Here is a 15943-nt window from a genome sequence, read left to right as displayed (position 1 = left end):
GGGCACAAAAAAGATGGCAAACTCCAAACTCATTTTACAAAATCAGTATAGCTTTTATATCCAAACAGTGCAGGACCCACAGGAATAGAGAACTTCAGACCAATATCTCTAATGAACATGGATGCAAAAATCCTTAACACAATATTGGCCAATAAAATACAAAAGTAGATATCCCACCATGATCAGCAGGGATTCACTCCAAGGATGCAGGGATGGTTTAACATTGGAAAATCCATCAATATTATACACCAGATTAACGCAAAAAAGTATAAGAATTTCATGATAATATTGATAGATGCTGAACAAGACAACATCCAACACCCATTCCTAACAAAGACATTCAAGAACATAGAAATGGAAGACAAATTCCTGAAGTTAATACGTTATCTACAAAAAAACAAGAGCCAACATCACAATCGATGGAGAAAAGATTAAAACAATCCCACTGAAAAAGGGGACCAGACCAGGATACTCCTTATCCCCCCCCCCCACTTCTACTCAACATTGTACTGGAGGTTCAAGCTAACAATGTAAGACAGCACAAGAAATTTAGAGGTATCCAATGGGGAGAGAAGGAGGTGAAACTATCCCTATTTTGCTGACAACATTTTCTATGCATTGAAAATCCCAAAAGCTCCACAACAGTAGTATTGACAGTGATAGAGGAATATGGAAGAGTGGCAAGATATAAGATCAACAAATAGAATTCTATGGGTTTGCTGTTTACATTGGACAAGACCATGGAAGAGGAGATCAAGAAGGCAATACCACTCACAATAGCCAAGAACAAATGGAAATATCTAGGGATATATTGAACCAAAAAAAACAAAACAAAACCCAAATACTTATACAAAGAAAACTACAGGGCCCTATTATAGGAAATCAAAAGTGACCTCCATAAATGAAAGAATATCTCATGCTTGTGGATTGGAAGTCTCAATATAGTGAACATGTCAATCTTACCCAAGGTGCTATATGTTTAATGCTGTCCTGAATCCAATACCAACAACCTTCTTCAAAGAATTGGAAAACTGATCACCAATTTCATATGAAGTGGGAAGAAGCCCAGAATTAGCAGAGAACTCCTCAAGAAGAAGGATCAAATTGGAGGGCTCGCTTTACCTGACTTTAACACCTACTACACCACCACACTGGTCAAAACATGGTGGTAGTGGTAAGATGAAAGATAATCACACCACTGGATAATTAAAGACAATCCAGAAATAAAACCATCAACATATAGACAACTGATCGAACAAGGGTCCCAAAAACATTAAGTGGGAGGTGGATGCCCTCTTTAACAAGTGGTGCTGCAAACAAAGATGATCACATGAATCACGTTGTTTCATGGGAAGAGTTGGAGGAAATTATGCTAAGCAAACCCAGTCAATCACAAAGGGACAAGTACAACATGAGTCCCCCGAGGTAAGTATAATCAGCACAGAAGGTATAGAAGAAAAGCCACTTATCTCACACTATACTGGTAGAGGTATAGACAGTTGGTTGGAGGTCAGACCAAATCCAAGGAGGTTTTTGGTTCAACACAAAGAAGGGGAAAGGGGGGACAGGGGAGGGAGAAAAGGTGGAGAGAAAAACAGAGACCATGGCATGGGGAGATCAGGCCACTAACCCACCCAGGGGAAAAGTATTAGTTATGTCTCCAGAGAATTGGGAGTGTGCACACAGATTGCACCACTACACACCAAACATCGAGGGCAAGCTAACCATGTGGAGAAATTCATGAAAAGATTGGGCTACAGGTCCAGCCCCTATCAGAGCCAAACTGACCCCTTGCTAGAAGTATGTGCTACAGAGAACAACACTAAACCGACAGGTTTTGGAGAGAGGCCAGAATACCACACCCACACTGAAGCAAACCAAAAAGGACACAGAGAAAAGGATTGCCTAGACCTCAGATTGGCACACCAAGCCCAGAGGACGACGTCCCTGCACAGAGCGGCTGAAGCACAGAGAGGACTGTAGGGCTGACAACAGCTCAAAACAGGTTATCCTCTAACTGGAGCATACCAAGACAGAGGACAATACTGGAGACACACGGGAGGGAGTTAGTTCAGTCTGAACCCCACTCCCCATTCCACACCCCCTGCAGTGGGGCGAACCAAGCAAAGAACATAACAGACCAGCAAAGGGAAAAGCAAAACCAGAAAGACCCTGAAGAGCCCCCCAAATAGACTTCAGGCTAGGAAGGCAGTTCCCAGAATTCCCCCAGGACCAATGGGGAGGTAGCCATAAAGGTCAGTAGACAGCCTGGAATTATGTATGTTTTTATCTTTTTCTCGTTGTTTCAATCTTTTGCTTTCTTTTTGTTCGGCCTCTGTTATTATCGGTTTGCCTACTTATATAAGATCCTCAGGAGAAGCAAGCTCAAGGAGAAAGCAACAAAATCAATGGTCCTGGAGGGAATTGGGAGAGAAGGAGAAGGCGGGGGGAAAGGAGCACTGAGCAAAACTGCCATAGACAGGGGAACAAATAGGGAATTAAAATCAACAACAAGGAGAACGGAGAGATCCTGGGGGTGTTGGAGCAACAGCAATCTAGCTGAGAGGAATTACTAAGAGGTGGAAGTAGAGTGAGCACGATGGTGGGGCAAGAGGAAGGTAAAAGGAAACAGAGGGACGATCTAGGAAGCAAAGCTATGGATACAGGTATAAACATAGGTGTGTACATATGTAAATGCATTACCTCATAAAAAGAGATATTGGCCTAGCCAGATATATTTGTATAGCAGTACACTGGGGGTAGTGGATGGACATCAGGCCTCTGTTCATACCCTCCCTCAATGCAAGAACACTTTGTTCTAGCATTCAGTGATGATCACCCTCCCATCACAATCGCTGAAGACAAATGGGTGCAAAGCAAATGTGAAGAAAGTGGATGGTGTCCAGCTATCTAAAGATTAGGGTCTTAAAGGCTTGAAGTTAAACAAGCAGGCACCTAACATAGAAGCAAAAAGCCCACATGGAAGAAGAACACCAGCCTGTGTTATCATGAGGTATCATCACAGGACTAGGCAACAGGCATCAGAAGACCCCCAAAATAACAAACATAATCAAAAAGCAATATCATTAAGAACAAAGGAGGTCAGAGCAGAGACCCAAAGCCCATCTGTAGACAAAGAGATATCCCTTTAAAGAAGTGTCACAGGGAAGGGATGAGTCAACCAGGGTACAGTAAAGCACCACTGAAAAACACAATATTCCTGTGGTTCCTTAAAGCTTCCCCCCCCCCCCCGCCACAATCATGACCCCAGTACTGCCTTTCACTGCATGTTAGACTGGAGCATGTGCACAGGTACAGATGAGAGATAAGCACTCATGACACGGATTCCAGGAACAGGTAGGGGTAAGGTGGGCAGAGAAGGGGAGGAAGGGGGAACCCATCTCAGTGATAGACACATAACCACACACATCCTCCAGGGGACAAACAACAGAAACCATGGGGGAAAGAAGACAGCGGTCAGTCTAAGATATGAAAGAAATAATAATAATTTATCAAGGGCCATGACAGTGGGGAGGGGGGGGAAGGAGAGTTGGTACCAAAGGCTCAATAGGGAATAAATGTCTAGAAAATAATGATTTCAACGTATGTACAAATATGCCTGATACAATTGATGTATGGATTGTTATGAGTTATAAGAGCCCTCAATAAAAAAATAGGCAAGAAACTTTTATGATAAAGTTAATTTTTTTGAAGCTGTGCCTGATAATAGGAATTAACACCAATGCTCTTACTTTAGAAACTGGTTGTCTAATTAAACATTCAATTCCTCGTGGTTTTTCTTTGGATTTTGTTTCTAAATCCTTATCAGGAAAGGAGTATTCCTTACTGTCATTTTATGCCAATGTAATTCTGTTAAAATTCCATTTCTTGGGATGTTTTCCTTCAACATCCTACTTTGGAGAGAATACATTACTCAGGTTATTTATTGCCTCTATTAATTAAAATATCTAGGTAACAGAAGCTTGTCTAGGAGGCAATTATGGATTCTCAGGCAAGCAATTGAATTAAAAACAACAGTCTAGTTCAGGAAGAACTGGGTTAAATTTAATCATTCAACGTTAGTCAAAAGGAGCTTTATAAATGTCTCCTTTGCAGTGGTGAGGCAGAGGGGGAATGAAATGAAGGATATCCATTGAGATAGATTGACACAATAGACACAATAAAATCATGAAAAGGGTGCACACAACAGAAAATGTTTTGTTTTGTTTTGTTATACATATCGTTGTGGTGACTTGGAGGAGAGACCAAGCGATGGAATATGACTTCCCTAAGTAGTCTCAGCCCTCTATCATCACCTACTGTCCCCTTTTTGTTTGGGATTGTCTTTAATGCTAAAAAAGGTGAGAGGGTTTATGAAAATAACTAGCCCATAACAATCAATATTTATTTAGAGCCATGGCCTAGTTATAAATTCCTGAATACTAACAGGTAGCAGCAGATAGTAAATCCACTGTAGTTATCAAATCTAGGGCCCATATATGAGGGAACTTCAAAATATCACAAAATTTTAGTTTTTTATTTAACTTTTTATTGAAAATTGAGTGAATACCTATAGAACAGATCAGTTTTCCATTCAACAATTCATATACATTTTCTATGTCATTGATTTCAGTCTCTACAATAAAATACAACTTATTCTACTCCCTCCCTGTGGTTCCTGGTTCCATTTCTCATTCTTTTGATAGGATAAATTTCAGAAGGGATAACTTTTTAATTTTTTCCATAAACCTTTTTGAGCTCTCTTGGAGGTTTTTATAATAATGATTATCCAGTTTATCCTCAGCAGTCCGGAGTCAAGGGAAATATTAACATGGCTTTCCAGAGAGAGAAACTAAGTTGTAGCACATGATGGAGTTTTCAGAGTAGAGAGACAAAATGGGAACCAAAAACCCTTTTGAACTCTAAGCATAGAAAAAATTAGGATTAAAGTTTTGATGAAGATAAGCAAAAGGTAGTGAAAACAAACATAGAGAGAAAATATACAGAAGAAAAGAACATTATAAATGAATGAGCAGAAGGGTATGACCATTGCTTTGATTATACTATGGATTATATACTTCTAGAAGACAAAATTTTCCTTCATTTAGACCATGATTAGACTCTGATAAATGTTCATTGATGTGAACAATAACTACTGAATTATCTAGTAATTTTCAGACCTCTTAATATATACTATCCTCTTTTTGTTTAATTTGACCATACCACTCATTTTACCATAACTTCTAGAAGTATTCATGATTTATAACTATGGTAATTTTGTTTTGATAATTTTCAGTATACTTCAAATACCATAAAAATATATCTGTGTGGATATTGATGCATTCAAAAAAGTATAGAAGTAAAATCAAAATATTTCTTTTCATATTTATAGATAATACATTTGTAACCACGAGCCCTGGTGGTATAGCGGTTATGTGTTCCACTGAGATACTCATAGTAGGCAGTTCAATACCACCAGCAGAAAGATTCGATAATACCAGGGAAAAGATTGGGCTTTCTACTCCTGCAAATAGTTACAGTCTCAGAAACCCACAGGGGGTCACTATGAGTCAGCATTGACTCGATGGCAGTGAGTTTGAGAACCAGGAATCCTGGTGGTGCTGTGAGATAAGGATCAGCCTCTAACAGAAAGATCATTGGTGCAAGCTCACCAGTAACTCCAAAGGAGAAAGATTAGGTGTTTGTAAAGAATTTCATTAGCAGAAATCCTACATAAGAAACCCTACATAAATCTATATAAGGTCCCAGTGAGTCAAAATCAGGGTGATGGTAGTAATGGTGCACATGTTTAATGCCTGACTATAAATGAAAGGTTGTTCATTTGAAACCATTCAGAAGTGTTGCTTAAAAAAGGCCTAGCAGACTCCAACAAGATGACTGACTTGCAGGTATTTTATACATTACAGCCCTTCCGAAAAAAAAGACAAGAAAACCCAAATCAAATAGGTACAGATGATACTACTTGAACTCTGTGCCTCAGACGACATGATAGAGAAGTGGATTGGTTATCAACTAGGGGGAAAGCTCAATGAAAATAATGAGAGAGGGTATAAATGGATGAATTATTGCCTAGTCTAATGTGCTCTCACCAATTTAAACTGGCAAGCAGAAGTCACTCAAGATAGAGTTTAATAGTCAGCCTTGCTTTCTCAGGACAAACACAAGTGCACACACTGCTAGCCGCCTCTGAGCAAAGTAAGATCTGCTTTGTTCTCCAGAAACTCCTTGTGACTAAATGAGTAACCAGCCCCCATCATCACCCATCCCAAACCAAGTTACATACTTGCACCCTGCACAGCCTTACTCTGCCTGCGTGAGATGAGAGCCGCATGCCTGTGCATGGGGTTTCTGGTGCAGCACTCCCAGTCCTGAGCGCCACCTCATCAGAAGAGCAGAAAGCATTTCTCTTATGGGTAGAGATCTGAAACATTTTTTTCATATATTTATTGGCCATTTGGATTTCTGCCCTTGAGAAACTCCTACTCAGGTCCTGAGAGAACAATTGTTTTTTATTCTTGTCGTAGGTTAGCAGAGTATTGTAGATTTTATTAATAAGACCTTTATCTGATGTGTCATTGCTAACTTGTTTCCCCAGTCCATGGGCTCTCTTATTGCTCTCTTGAAAAATTCTTTCGATGTACACAAGTTTTTTTTCTTAGTATATTCCCCTGGTCAATTTGTGCCTCCTGTGTGTTTGTGTCCTCTCCTATTTCCGATAGCCTATGTAATCCCTGTGCGAAGGTTCTCAGGTTTGTCCCAATTCCCTCATTAATGGCCCTAATAGTTGAGGGTTTTAACTCAAGGTCTGTGATCTACCTTGAGTTTATTCTTGTGCATGGAGTGAGGTAACGGTCTTGCTTCATTTTTCTATAGCTATATATCCATCTTTTCCAGCATCACAAATTGAAGAGGGCATCCGCTCCCCATTTGATATTTTTGGGCCCTTATTGAAGATCAGCTGTCTGTATGCTGATGATTTCATTTCTGGTTTCAATCCTTTTCCCTTGGTCTGAATATCTGTCATCATACCAATAGCACACTGTTTCGACCACTGTGGCTGTATAGGAGGCGCTAAAGGCAGATAATGCAAGCCCTCCAGCTTGTCCTTCTTATTGAGGAATACTCTGCTAATTCTCGATTTGTTCCCTCTCCAAATGAAGTTGGTAATCTATTTTTCTAATTCTTTGAAGAAAGATGCCAGAAGTTGGATCAGGAGAGTGTTGAACTTATATAGTGCCTTGGGTAGAAGTGACAGCTTTACAATATAGAGTCTACCAATCCACGAGCATGGGGATGCTCTTCCATTTATTGAGGTCACCCTATAGATGAGAAAAGTTCTCGATCTCTAGCCATAAGAGAAATGTGAATTAAAACATCCATGAGATACGACCTAACACCCTCAAAGATAGCCCAATTCAAGAAATCAGAAAGTAACAAGTGTTGGAGGTGATGTGGAGAGATAGGAACGCTTTTCCATTGCTGGTGGACCTGTGGGTATGTACAGCCATTATGGAAATTGATTTGGCGATATCTAAAACAGTTGAAAATTGAGATACCATATGATCCAGCAATCCCCCTACTGGGCAAAAAAATAAAAAACACCACAGCCAGACATCTGTGCCCCAGTGTTTATCGCGGCAGAGTTCACAACTGCAAGGAGTTGGAAACAGCCCAAAATTCCATCAGCAGATGAATGGATTAAAAAACTGTAGTACATACATACAATGGAGTATTGGCATCCCTAAAAATCAATGATGAACACATAAAGCACATCGCCACATGGGAAGAACTGGAGGAAATTATGCTAAGTGAAGTAAGCCAAGCACAAAAGTCCAAGTACTACATGAGTCCACTGAGGTAAGCTCAAAAAATCCAAAAGGGGCATAGGGAAGAAGCTACTGTATACATATGTTCCCTGGGCTGAGGTCCAGGTAATATGGCAGGGGCCAGACTAAACTCAGGGATACATAGAGTAACCCACTAAAAAGGAGGGGGTGGGAAGACATGAGTAGTCAAGGGAACAGGACATTAACCCACACAGGGGGAGGGTGTTATTTGTGTCTCCACAGGGAAAGAGGGACCAGACACTAACCTGGTGCTCTAAGAACACAACACATTGACATGAAGCAGGGAACGGATAGAGAGGCCTGAGGGGCCAGCCCCATTACCAACTAAGTGGACAGCACCACCCCCTCCCCCTCAGAAGAATTCACTTCAGAGGACAGCACTGACACTACAGCTCAAGGAGAGGGACTTGTCTTATCAGAACATACAGCAGCCAACGAGGGGGGTGAGGAAAAAAAGAATGAAGCACATCCTGGCTCACCAAGCCCTGAGGTCAATGTTTCTGCTCAGAGCAGCCAATGCACAGGGATGACCACAGGGCCAGCCCCACCATGGGACACAGTGCTCCTCAATGGCCCATAGCACCATGGGAGACAACACTAGAGACACACAGCAGGAATTTTGCCCATCCTGAGCCCAGTACTCAAAGCCAGCCACTGGGGGTGGGCAACAGAGCAGCGGGGGGAGCAAAGCAATGAAGTCCCCAGGGAATACCAGAGATAGCTATAGGAGCAGGGTACGGTACCCCATCAGACTCAACTGGAAAGCACTCGTAAAGACCAACAAATAGATCTTGAACAGTTTATAGGGTTTTGTTGTTGTTGTAGCTATTGTATTATTTTCTATTGTTGCTTTGTTGTACTCAGTCTTGTGGTGGTAAATATTGTTGCTGCTGCATGTGTACCTGGAAGGGATAAGTGGGATAAACATGTCGGAAGAGAGAACAATGGGATGACAGTTCCGGGGAACATGGGAGAGGAGGAAGTGGGGGAAAGGAAGTGGTTGTTGACAAACCCAGGGACAAGGGAACAACAAGTGATCCAAAATGAGTTGCATGGAGGGTGCAGGAGGTCTGGCAGTTCTGGATCAAGGACTATGTAACGGACAGGAATTCCTAAAATCCAAATGAAGGTTGAACATGATAGTGGGAAAAGAGGAAAGTACAAAGAAATAGAGGAAAGAACTAGGAGGAAAGGGAATTTATAGAGATCTAAATATAGGCATATACAGATGTAAAAATATATACGATGAGGAGGAATAGATCTATGAACATATATTTGTAGGTTTAGTATTAAAGAAACATATGGACAGTGGGCCCCTACTCAATTACTCCCTCAACACAAAAACACTTTGTTCTAAAAATTCAGCAGTCAGAGATGCTCACTTTACTGGCATGATTCCTGAAGACAATGGCTGCATAAGCAAATGTGGTGAAGAAAGCTGACGGTTCCTGGCTATCAAAAGATATAGCATCTGGGGTCTTAAAGGCCTGAAGATAAACAAGTGGTCATCTAGCTGAGAAAGAACAAAGCCCACATGGAAGAACCACACCAGCCTGTTCCAACATGATCGCTGAAGACAAAGTAGGTGCATAAGCAAATGTGGTGAAGAAAGATGATGTTGCCCAGCTATCAAAAGATACAGAGTCTGGGGTCTTGTAGGCTTGAATATCAACAAGCGGACATCGAACTGAGAAACAACAAAGCCCACATGGAAGAAGCACAGCAGCCTGTGGGATCATGAGGCATCAAAGGGATCAGGTATCAGGCATCAAAGGCCAAAAAAATCATAGCATTGTGAATGAGGGGGAGTACAGAGTTGGGAGGCAGGGCTCATCTGTGGGCAATTGGGCATCCCCTTGCAGGGGTGTCGTGGGGAGGAGATGAGCCAGTCAGGGTGCAGTGTAGCAATGATGAAAAACACCAATTTTCCTCTAGTTCTTGAATGCTTCCTGCCCCCCACTCTCATGATCCCCATTCTATCTTACAAATCCAGGTGGACCAGAGGATGTACACTGGTACAGATACGAAGTGGAAACACAGGACAGATGAACCCTTCAGGATTGGTAGTGAGAGTGATGATACCGGGAGGGTGGAGGGAAGGTGAAGGAGAAAGGAGGAACAGATTACAAGGATCGACATAAAACCTCCTCCCTATAGGATGGACAGCAGAGAAGTGGATGAAGAGAGATGGATGGTGTAAGACATGACAAATAATAATAATTTATAAATTATCATGGGTTCATGGGGGAGGGAATAGTGGGGAGGGGTGGAAAAATGAGGAGCTGATACCAAGGGATCAAGTAGTAAGCAAAAGTTTTGAGAATGATGAGGGAAACAAATGTACAAAAGTGCTTGGCACAATGGATGTATGTGTGGATTGTTATAAGAGTTATACAAGCCCCCAATAAAATTATTTAATTATTAAAAAAGCGGAAAGCACACTGTTAGACAAGTGGCCTTATGCCAGCAACTCTGAATAGCAAGAAGTTCTTACATAACTACTCTCACTGCTCCCCATTTTCTCTCTGGGTCCAGAATAGCTCCTTCTGGAAATATGCATCCTACGACATTCACCATCTGAGCCTGCATGGACTACTTCTGAATCAGGTCCGTATCCCTAAGCAGCAGCAAGATAAACAGGTGAACAGGACCTCTGTCAAAAATTAGGCCTGTCACTACATCACCTTTCCCCCCCACAACAAACACCCTGTGAGCTCTCTGGTTGGCAAAGGCTCTGACCCATACCAGGTTACCTGCTTTTCACAATTTTCTCCTCTGGAATCTGACTCCAGTTTTCTCCTTTCCTTTTTTAAAAATCGTTTTCTTCCATTCCCCACCCTTTTTTAAAAGTACATTATTTGTCAGCTTTACTATTTTCTTTCTTTACTTTAATTGCCCTTTTCTTTCCTCCATTCCCTTCTTCACTTTTTATGAGGTCATTTTTTAATTAATAAATCTTTTTATTGGGGTTCATACAACTCTTATCACAATTCATACATACATCAAATGAGCAAAGCACCCTTATACATTTGTTGCCCTCATCATTCTCAAAATTCGCATTCCACTTGGGTTCCTGGAATCAACTCGGTTTCCTTTTTTTTTAACCCTCCCCTCCCTCTGCGCTCCCCCCTTTCTGCTGCATCCTTAATAGTTTATAAATAATTATTTTATCTTACCTTACACTGCCCGGCGTCTCCCCTCACCCACCTTCCCATTGCCCAACTCGCTCTGAGTTCGTGCACCCACTTCATGACCAGAGAAGCTTCTCTCTGGTCACAGTGAACTTTTTTATAAAAGCCGTTTCATTAGAACCTTGTTTTTTATGGTGGTCAATTTAAGAGAACAGCTTGCAGCTGTGAAATTTTGTTTCCTGTTCAGAAAAAAAATGGCGCAGAAACTGTTGTGATGGACAGAGCTTTCAGGGACAGCACTATGGGAAAAACTCAAGGATATGAGTGGTTGTCTCATTTCAAAAAAGGTGAAATATCGATTAACGATAAACCTCTTTCTGAATGTCCGCTAACTTCCTGAGCAGACAAAAATATCGACAAATGCATTTGTGCTCAGACTGACGATGGGCCACTGAAGAGATTGGGAAGTTATCTAGTCTGTCTTGGAGCTCAGTTCAGCCTGTTTTAACAAAAGATGTGGAATGACATGTGGAATGAGCAGGGCCACTGCGAAATTGGTGCCTCCGGTTCTCACTGAGCAGCAGGAAACGTGTCCAATGGAAACGGGCTGTCCTCTGAAAGAACAGCTCCAAAGCAACCCAGACTTTTTTCCAAGGTCATTACTGGTGACACGACATGGTGCTATTCTTATGACCCTCTAAGCAAACATCAATCAAGGCAATGAAAGACACCATCATCACCTTGTCCCCCTAAATCTTAAGTGAAATCAAAAATAAAGATGATGCTCACTTGCTGTTATGACGTGGAGGATAATACATTTGCAGTTCACTCCACCAGGTCAGACTGTTAATCAAACTTTGTATTTAGAGGTTCTGAAAAGATTGCAGAACAGTGTGCAACAAAAAGAGGCCTGATGGGTGGCAGACGGGGACAGTTTTGCCACCACGACAACACATCTGCTCACACAGCCATCTCAGTGTGCCAGTTTTGGGCAAAAACACCTCCCAAAATACCAGCATGCCTCTCTCGCCCCAAGCACCTTACTCACCTGACCTCACTCCATGTGACTTTGCAAATGCAGAGGGACATGAAAGATTTGTTGACAAAGAAGAAGTGAGGAAAAAAAACAAGGGAGTAGCTGTCAGCCATGCAAACAGATGAGTTTGAAATATGTTTCCAAGCATGGAATTGCAGATTTCACAAATGTATTAAATGTATGGAGAATACTTTAACGGAATTAAGATGGTGCTGTAAAAATTTTTAAATACACAGCTTTAGAAAAAACAGTCCATTTTGGAGGGGTAGCTTCAAATATATTAAGATCAACATCCTAGGGGGTAGGGAACTGAAATGGACTGTTGTTGTCCACTTTTAATCAGAAAATCATATTGTTTACTATGCTGGATTGACACAATCAAGAAGAATGGCTTTGCATTCATTGTCTAAAATGACATTTAAAAATCTTTCTTGAAGTAAAATGTTGTCTGTTTTGGGATTATATCTATCCAAATTTTAGAAAATCCAATAAAAAATCCATTATTCAAAGTCATGCAATATATAAATATATCTAGAGATGAAGAAAATGGAAGAATTCCACCAACATCTTCAGTTGGAAATTGAGCAAGCATCCAATCAAGATGCATTGGTAATTACTAGCAATTGGAGTGCAAGAGTGGGAACAAGGAGGAAGGAACCATGTTTGGAAAACATGGTCTCGGTGAAAACTAACCCGTAGATTGCACGATATAATTTTGCAAGACCAACAACTTGTTCATGACAGATACTTTTTGTCAGCAACACAAAAAGCAACTATACACATGGACATCTCCAGATGGAATACATAGAAATAAAATTGACTACATATTTGGGAAGAGACAATGGAGAAACTCAATATCAGAAGCTAAAACGAGGCCCTGGTGTAGTGGTTGCACTTTGGGCAGCTAATTTCAAGGTAAACAGTTCAAAATCATCAACTGTTTCACAAGGGAAAGATGCAGCTTTCTACTCCTGTAAAGAGCTACCATCTCAGAAACCCAAAGGGCCAATTCTATCCTGCCCTATAGGGTTGCCATGGGTTAGAATTGACTTGATGGCAGTGAAGAAAGAAAAACCGATCAGAGGCTAACTGTGAAACAGACCATGAAGTTCTCACAGCTAAGTTCAAGTTGCAGCTGAAGAAAATTGAAATCAGTCCACATTAGCTAAAACATGATGTTGAATCTATCCCACCTGAATTTCAAGAGCATCTCAAGAACAAATTTGGTGCACTGAACACTAATGTTAGAAGGCCATATGAGCTGTGAGGATTTTCATCTGCTTTACATTGGCCTTTTTTACGCTGATTTGTGTCCATACTGAAGGACAATTGGTGATACCGTGAAAAACAGAGAAAAGTTTGAAGTCGTCAAGGATTTTGGTTTGCTTGCATGCCCAATCAACACTCATGGAAGCAGCAGTGAGGAGATCAAGTCACATGTTGCATTAGGTAAATCTGCTGCACAAAACCTCTTCAGAGTTCTGAATAGCATGGATATTACTTTGAGGACTAAGGCATGGCTGACCAAACCATGGCATTTTCACGTGCCTCATATGCATGTGAAAGTTGAATACTGGAAAAGGAAGACCAAAGAAAAATGTATGTCTTGGACTTATGGTGCTGATGCCGAACATTAAAGGCACCATAGTCTACAAACAAAACTGTCTTGGAAGAAATACGTCCAGAAGGAACGACGGCAAGGCTTAGTCTTACAAAATTGGGACATGTCAGCATAGAACAGGCCCTGGAGAAGGACATCATGCTTGGTGGCAACAAAAATGAGAAGTCCTTCAACGAGCTGGACTGATGCCGTGGCTCTGACAGTGACTCCAGCATAGGACATATTGTGAGAATGCAGCAGAGGCTTCCTTCTTTTGTGCATGGAGTCGCTATTGGTCAGGACTGACTCAATGGCACCTAACAACAACCATAAAAACTGTTTAAATGATAAAGGACACAGTTTGAATTGCATTAAAATGTTCAGAAATTTAAAAAAATTATCAATTGGAAAATTATGTGTTTACCTGGATCTTCTATAGTTAAGTTCTTTAGTAACCACTGAACAATGTCTGATCCTAGGAAAGGAAAAAAAAACACAAATAGAAGTTATCCCTTTGTATAAGTTAATTTTGAGAAATTTGAACTTCTAGTTATGTTAATATAAACATTTTAAATTGTAATATTAACAGATCAAACATCATAAGGAACATTGCAAAGATTAAGTATAAATATTTTTCATCAACAAGACAAAGTATGAACTCATACATTATGAAATATTAACTACTTAAATATAAATAAATATATTATTAGATAAAATTTTATACATTCATTCATTGAATGCAGTTTGTTTAATTCCTACTATGTTTGAGGCATTTCTTACCTTAACTAGTACTTTATAATATGAGCCCTCCCTATTTATAGTCTTCCCCATTTCATTCTTTTATCTACTTTCTGGTGAAGCCAACTTGGCTGTAGTTCTTTGAACACTCTAGGATGTTTTAAGCATCAGTACCTTTACTGTGCTATTCTCTTGGACTGAATTACCTTCCATTAAATTCTACACTCCAGATTCACCTGTGCACTGCGCCCTGGCTTTTGTTTTCGTGCAGTGAGTTTACAATGGGCTCCCCAGTGCTGTAAATCACAGTGCAGTTACAGAAGCTGTGCTATCTGTTTTTATAGGACTGATAATACAGTGAGACAATTTATCTATTTGTTTGTTTATTTATTTATTTATCTATCTATTTATTTGTTTATTTAAAGGCCTTCAAAAAACCAAACCTACTGCCCATTCAGTCCATTTTGACTTGTAGCAACCATGTGTGATTCTGAAACTGTAACTCTTTTCAGGGTTAGAAAGTCAAGTCTTTCTCTAGTGGAGCAACTGGTGAGTTTGAACTTGACCTTACAGTTAGCAGCCAAACACATAACCACTACATCATCAGGGTTCCTTTTAAAGCCCTAGAAAGAGTATAATGAAGCAGGCTATTTTACTTGCCTTTGTATGGTTGAAGAAAACAGTAGCTACAATAAATAAAAATGTGAGTGGATATATTTTTACTTCATCTAGAAGAAATCAGGGATATTCTGCAAGATACACAATACTTCAAATAGAGTTTGAAGTATATAATTTGGTGTATCCAAAAGAGAAAAGCATAATTACTGAAAAAAATCTATGTAAAAAGTTAAATGTTGGGAAACATCTAATTTAAAAGGTGAATAACAGTTATTGCATACTTTCTAAACACTAGGTATGGGGAATAGTAAGAACTGGAAACACAGTCCACAGTGCCTTTAGTCTTAGATTCTAGGAAGGCAAGGAACTTGGACTTTTCTATTCGCAAGACATAAAAGGAGAAACCCAATGTTTTTGAGCAGAAGGACATTTTCAAAGCCAATTTAAGGAATTTGATTGGAATTAAGAGGCTTTGGGACAAACAAGAAGAATGTAGGCTGCCAACATTCCTACTAGTTGTAAACCAGAATTGAAGAAGACCCAGAATTTAGTCTTGTTTCAGGGTTTTGTTACTTAGTGGTGGGGAAGAGAGAATAAATGCAAACTTTAGGTTTCTAGCCCATGAGGTGGATAAACAAAATGGTGATCTTATGAACAGAAATGGAAGATGTAGGGAATGAAGCTGATGCAATTGAAATGTTCATTACTACTTATATTTAGTTTTCAGCAAAATGTGTTATGCATATAACAGAACAAGAAAAAACAGGTACATAAGTAGTTATACATAGATGTAGTAAACAGTCATGGTTGAATGAATAAAATTCTGATGTGAACGGATATTTCACATCCTACTCCTACAGTCATGCCCAAGTTGCTGCCTACTCTCCACAGATAAATGCAACCGAGTTGGACAACATTGGAACACTCACTGCTTGAATTACAATAGTTATAA

General features: G+C 40.2%; 1 protein-coding gene across 1 annotated transcript in view; it reads right to left on the bottom strand.

The window, feature by feature from the left end:
- The window catches only part of RGS7 (regulator of G protein signaling 7), a 348752-nt gene that overhangs the window by 156835 nt on the left and 175974 nt on the right, over positions 1-15943 (bottom strand). Inside the window, exon 3 of the mRNA XM_075555677.1 lies at positions 14060-14110. Within this exon, the coding sequence (XP_075411792.1) occupies positions 14060-14110 (51 nt within the window). The remainder of the gene's footprint in view (positions 1-14059; positions 14111-15943) is intronic.

Source organism: Tenrec ecaudatus, chromosome 8 (genome assembly GCF_050624435.1).
Source record: "Tenrec ecaudatus isolate mTenEca1 chromosome 8, mTenEca1.hap1, whole genome shotgun sequence".
Lineage (NCBI taxonomy): Eukaryota > Metazoa > Chordata > Mammalia > Afrosoricida > Tenrecidae > Tenrec > Tenrec ecaudatus.
This window is presented reverse-complemented; position numbering and strand designations above follow the sequence as displayed.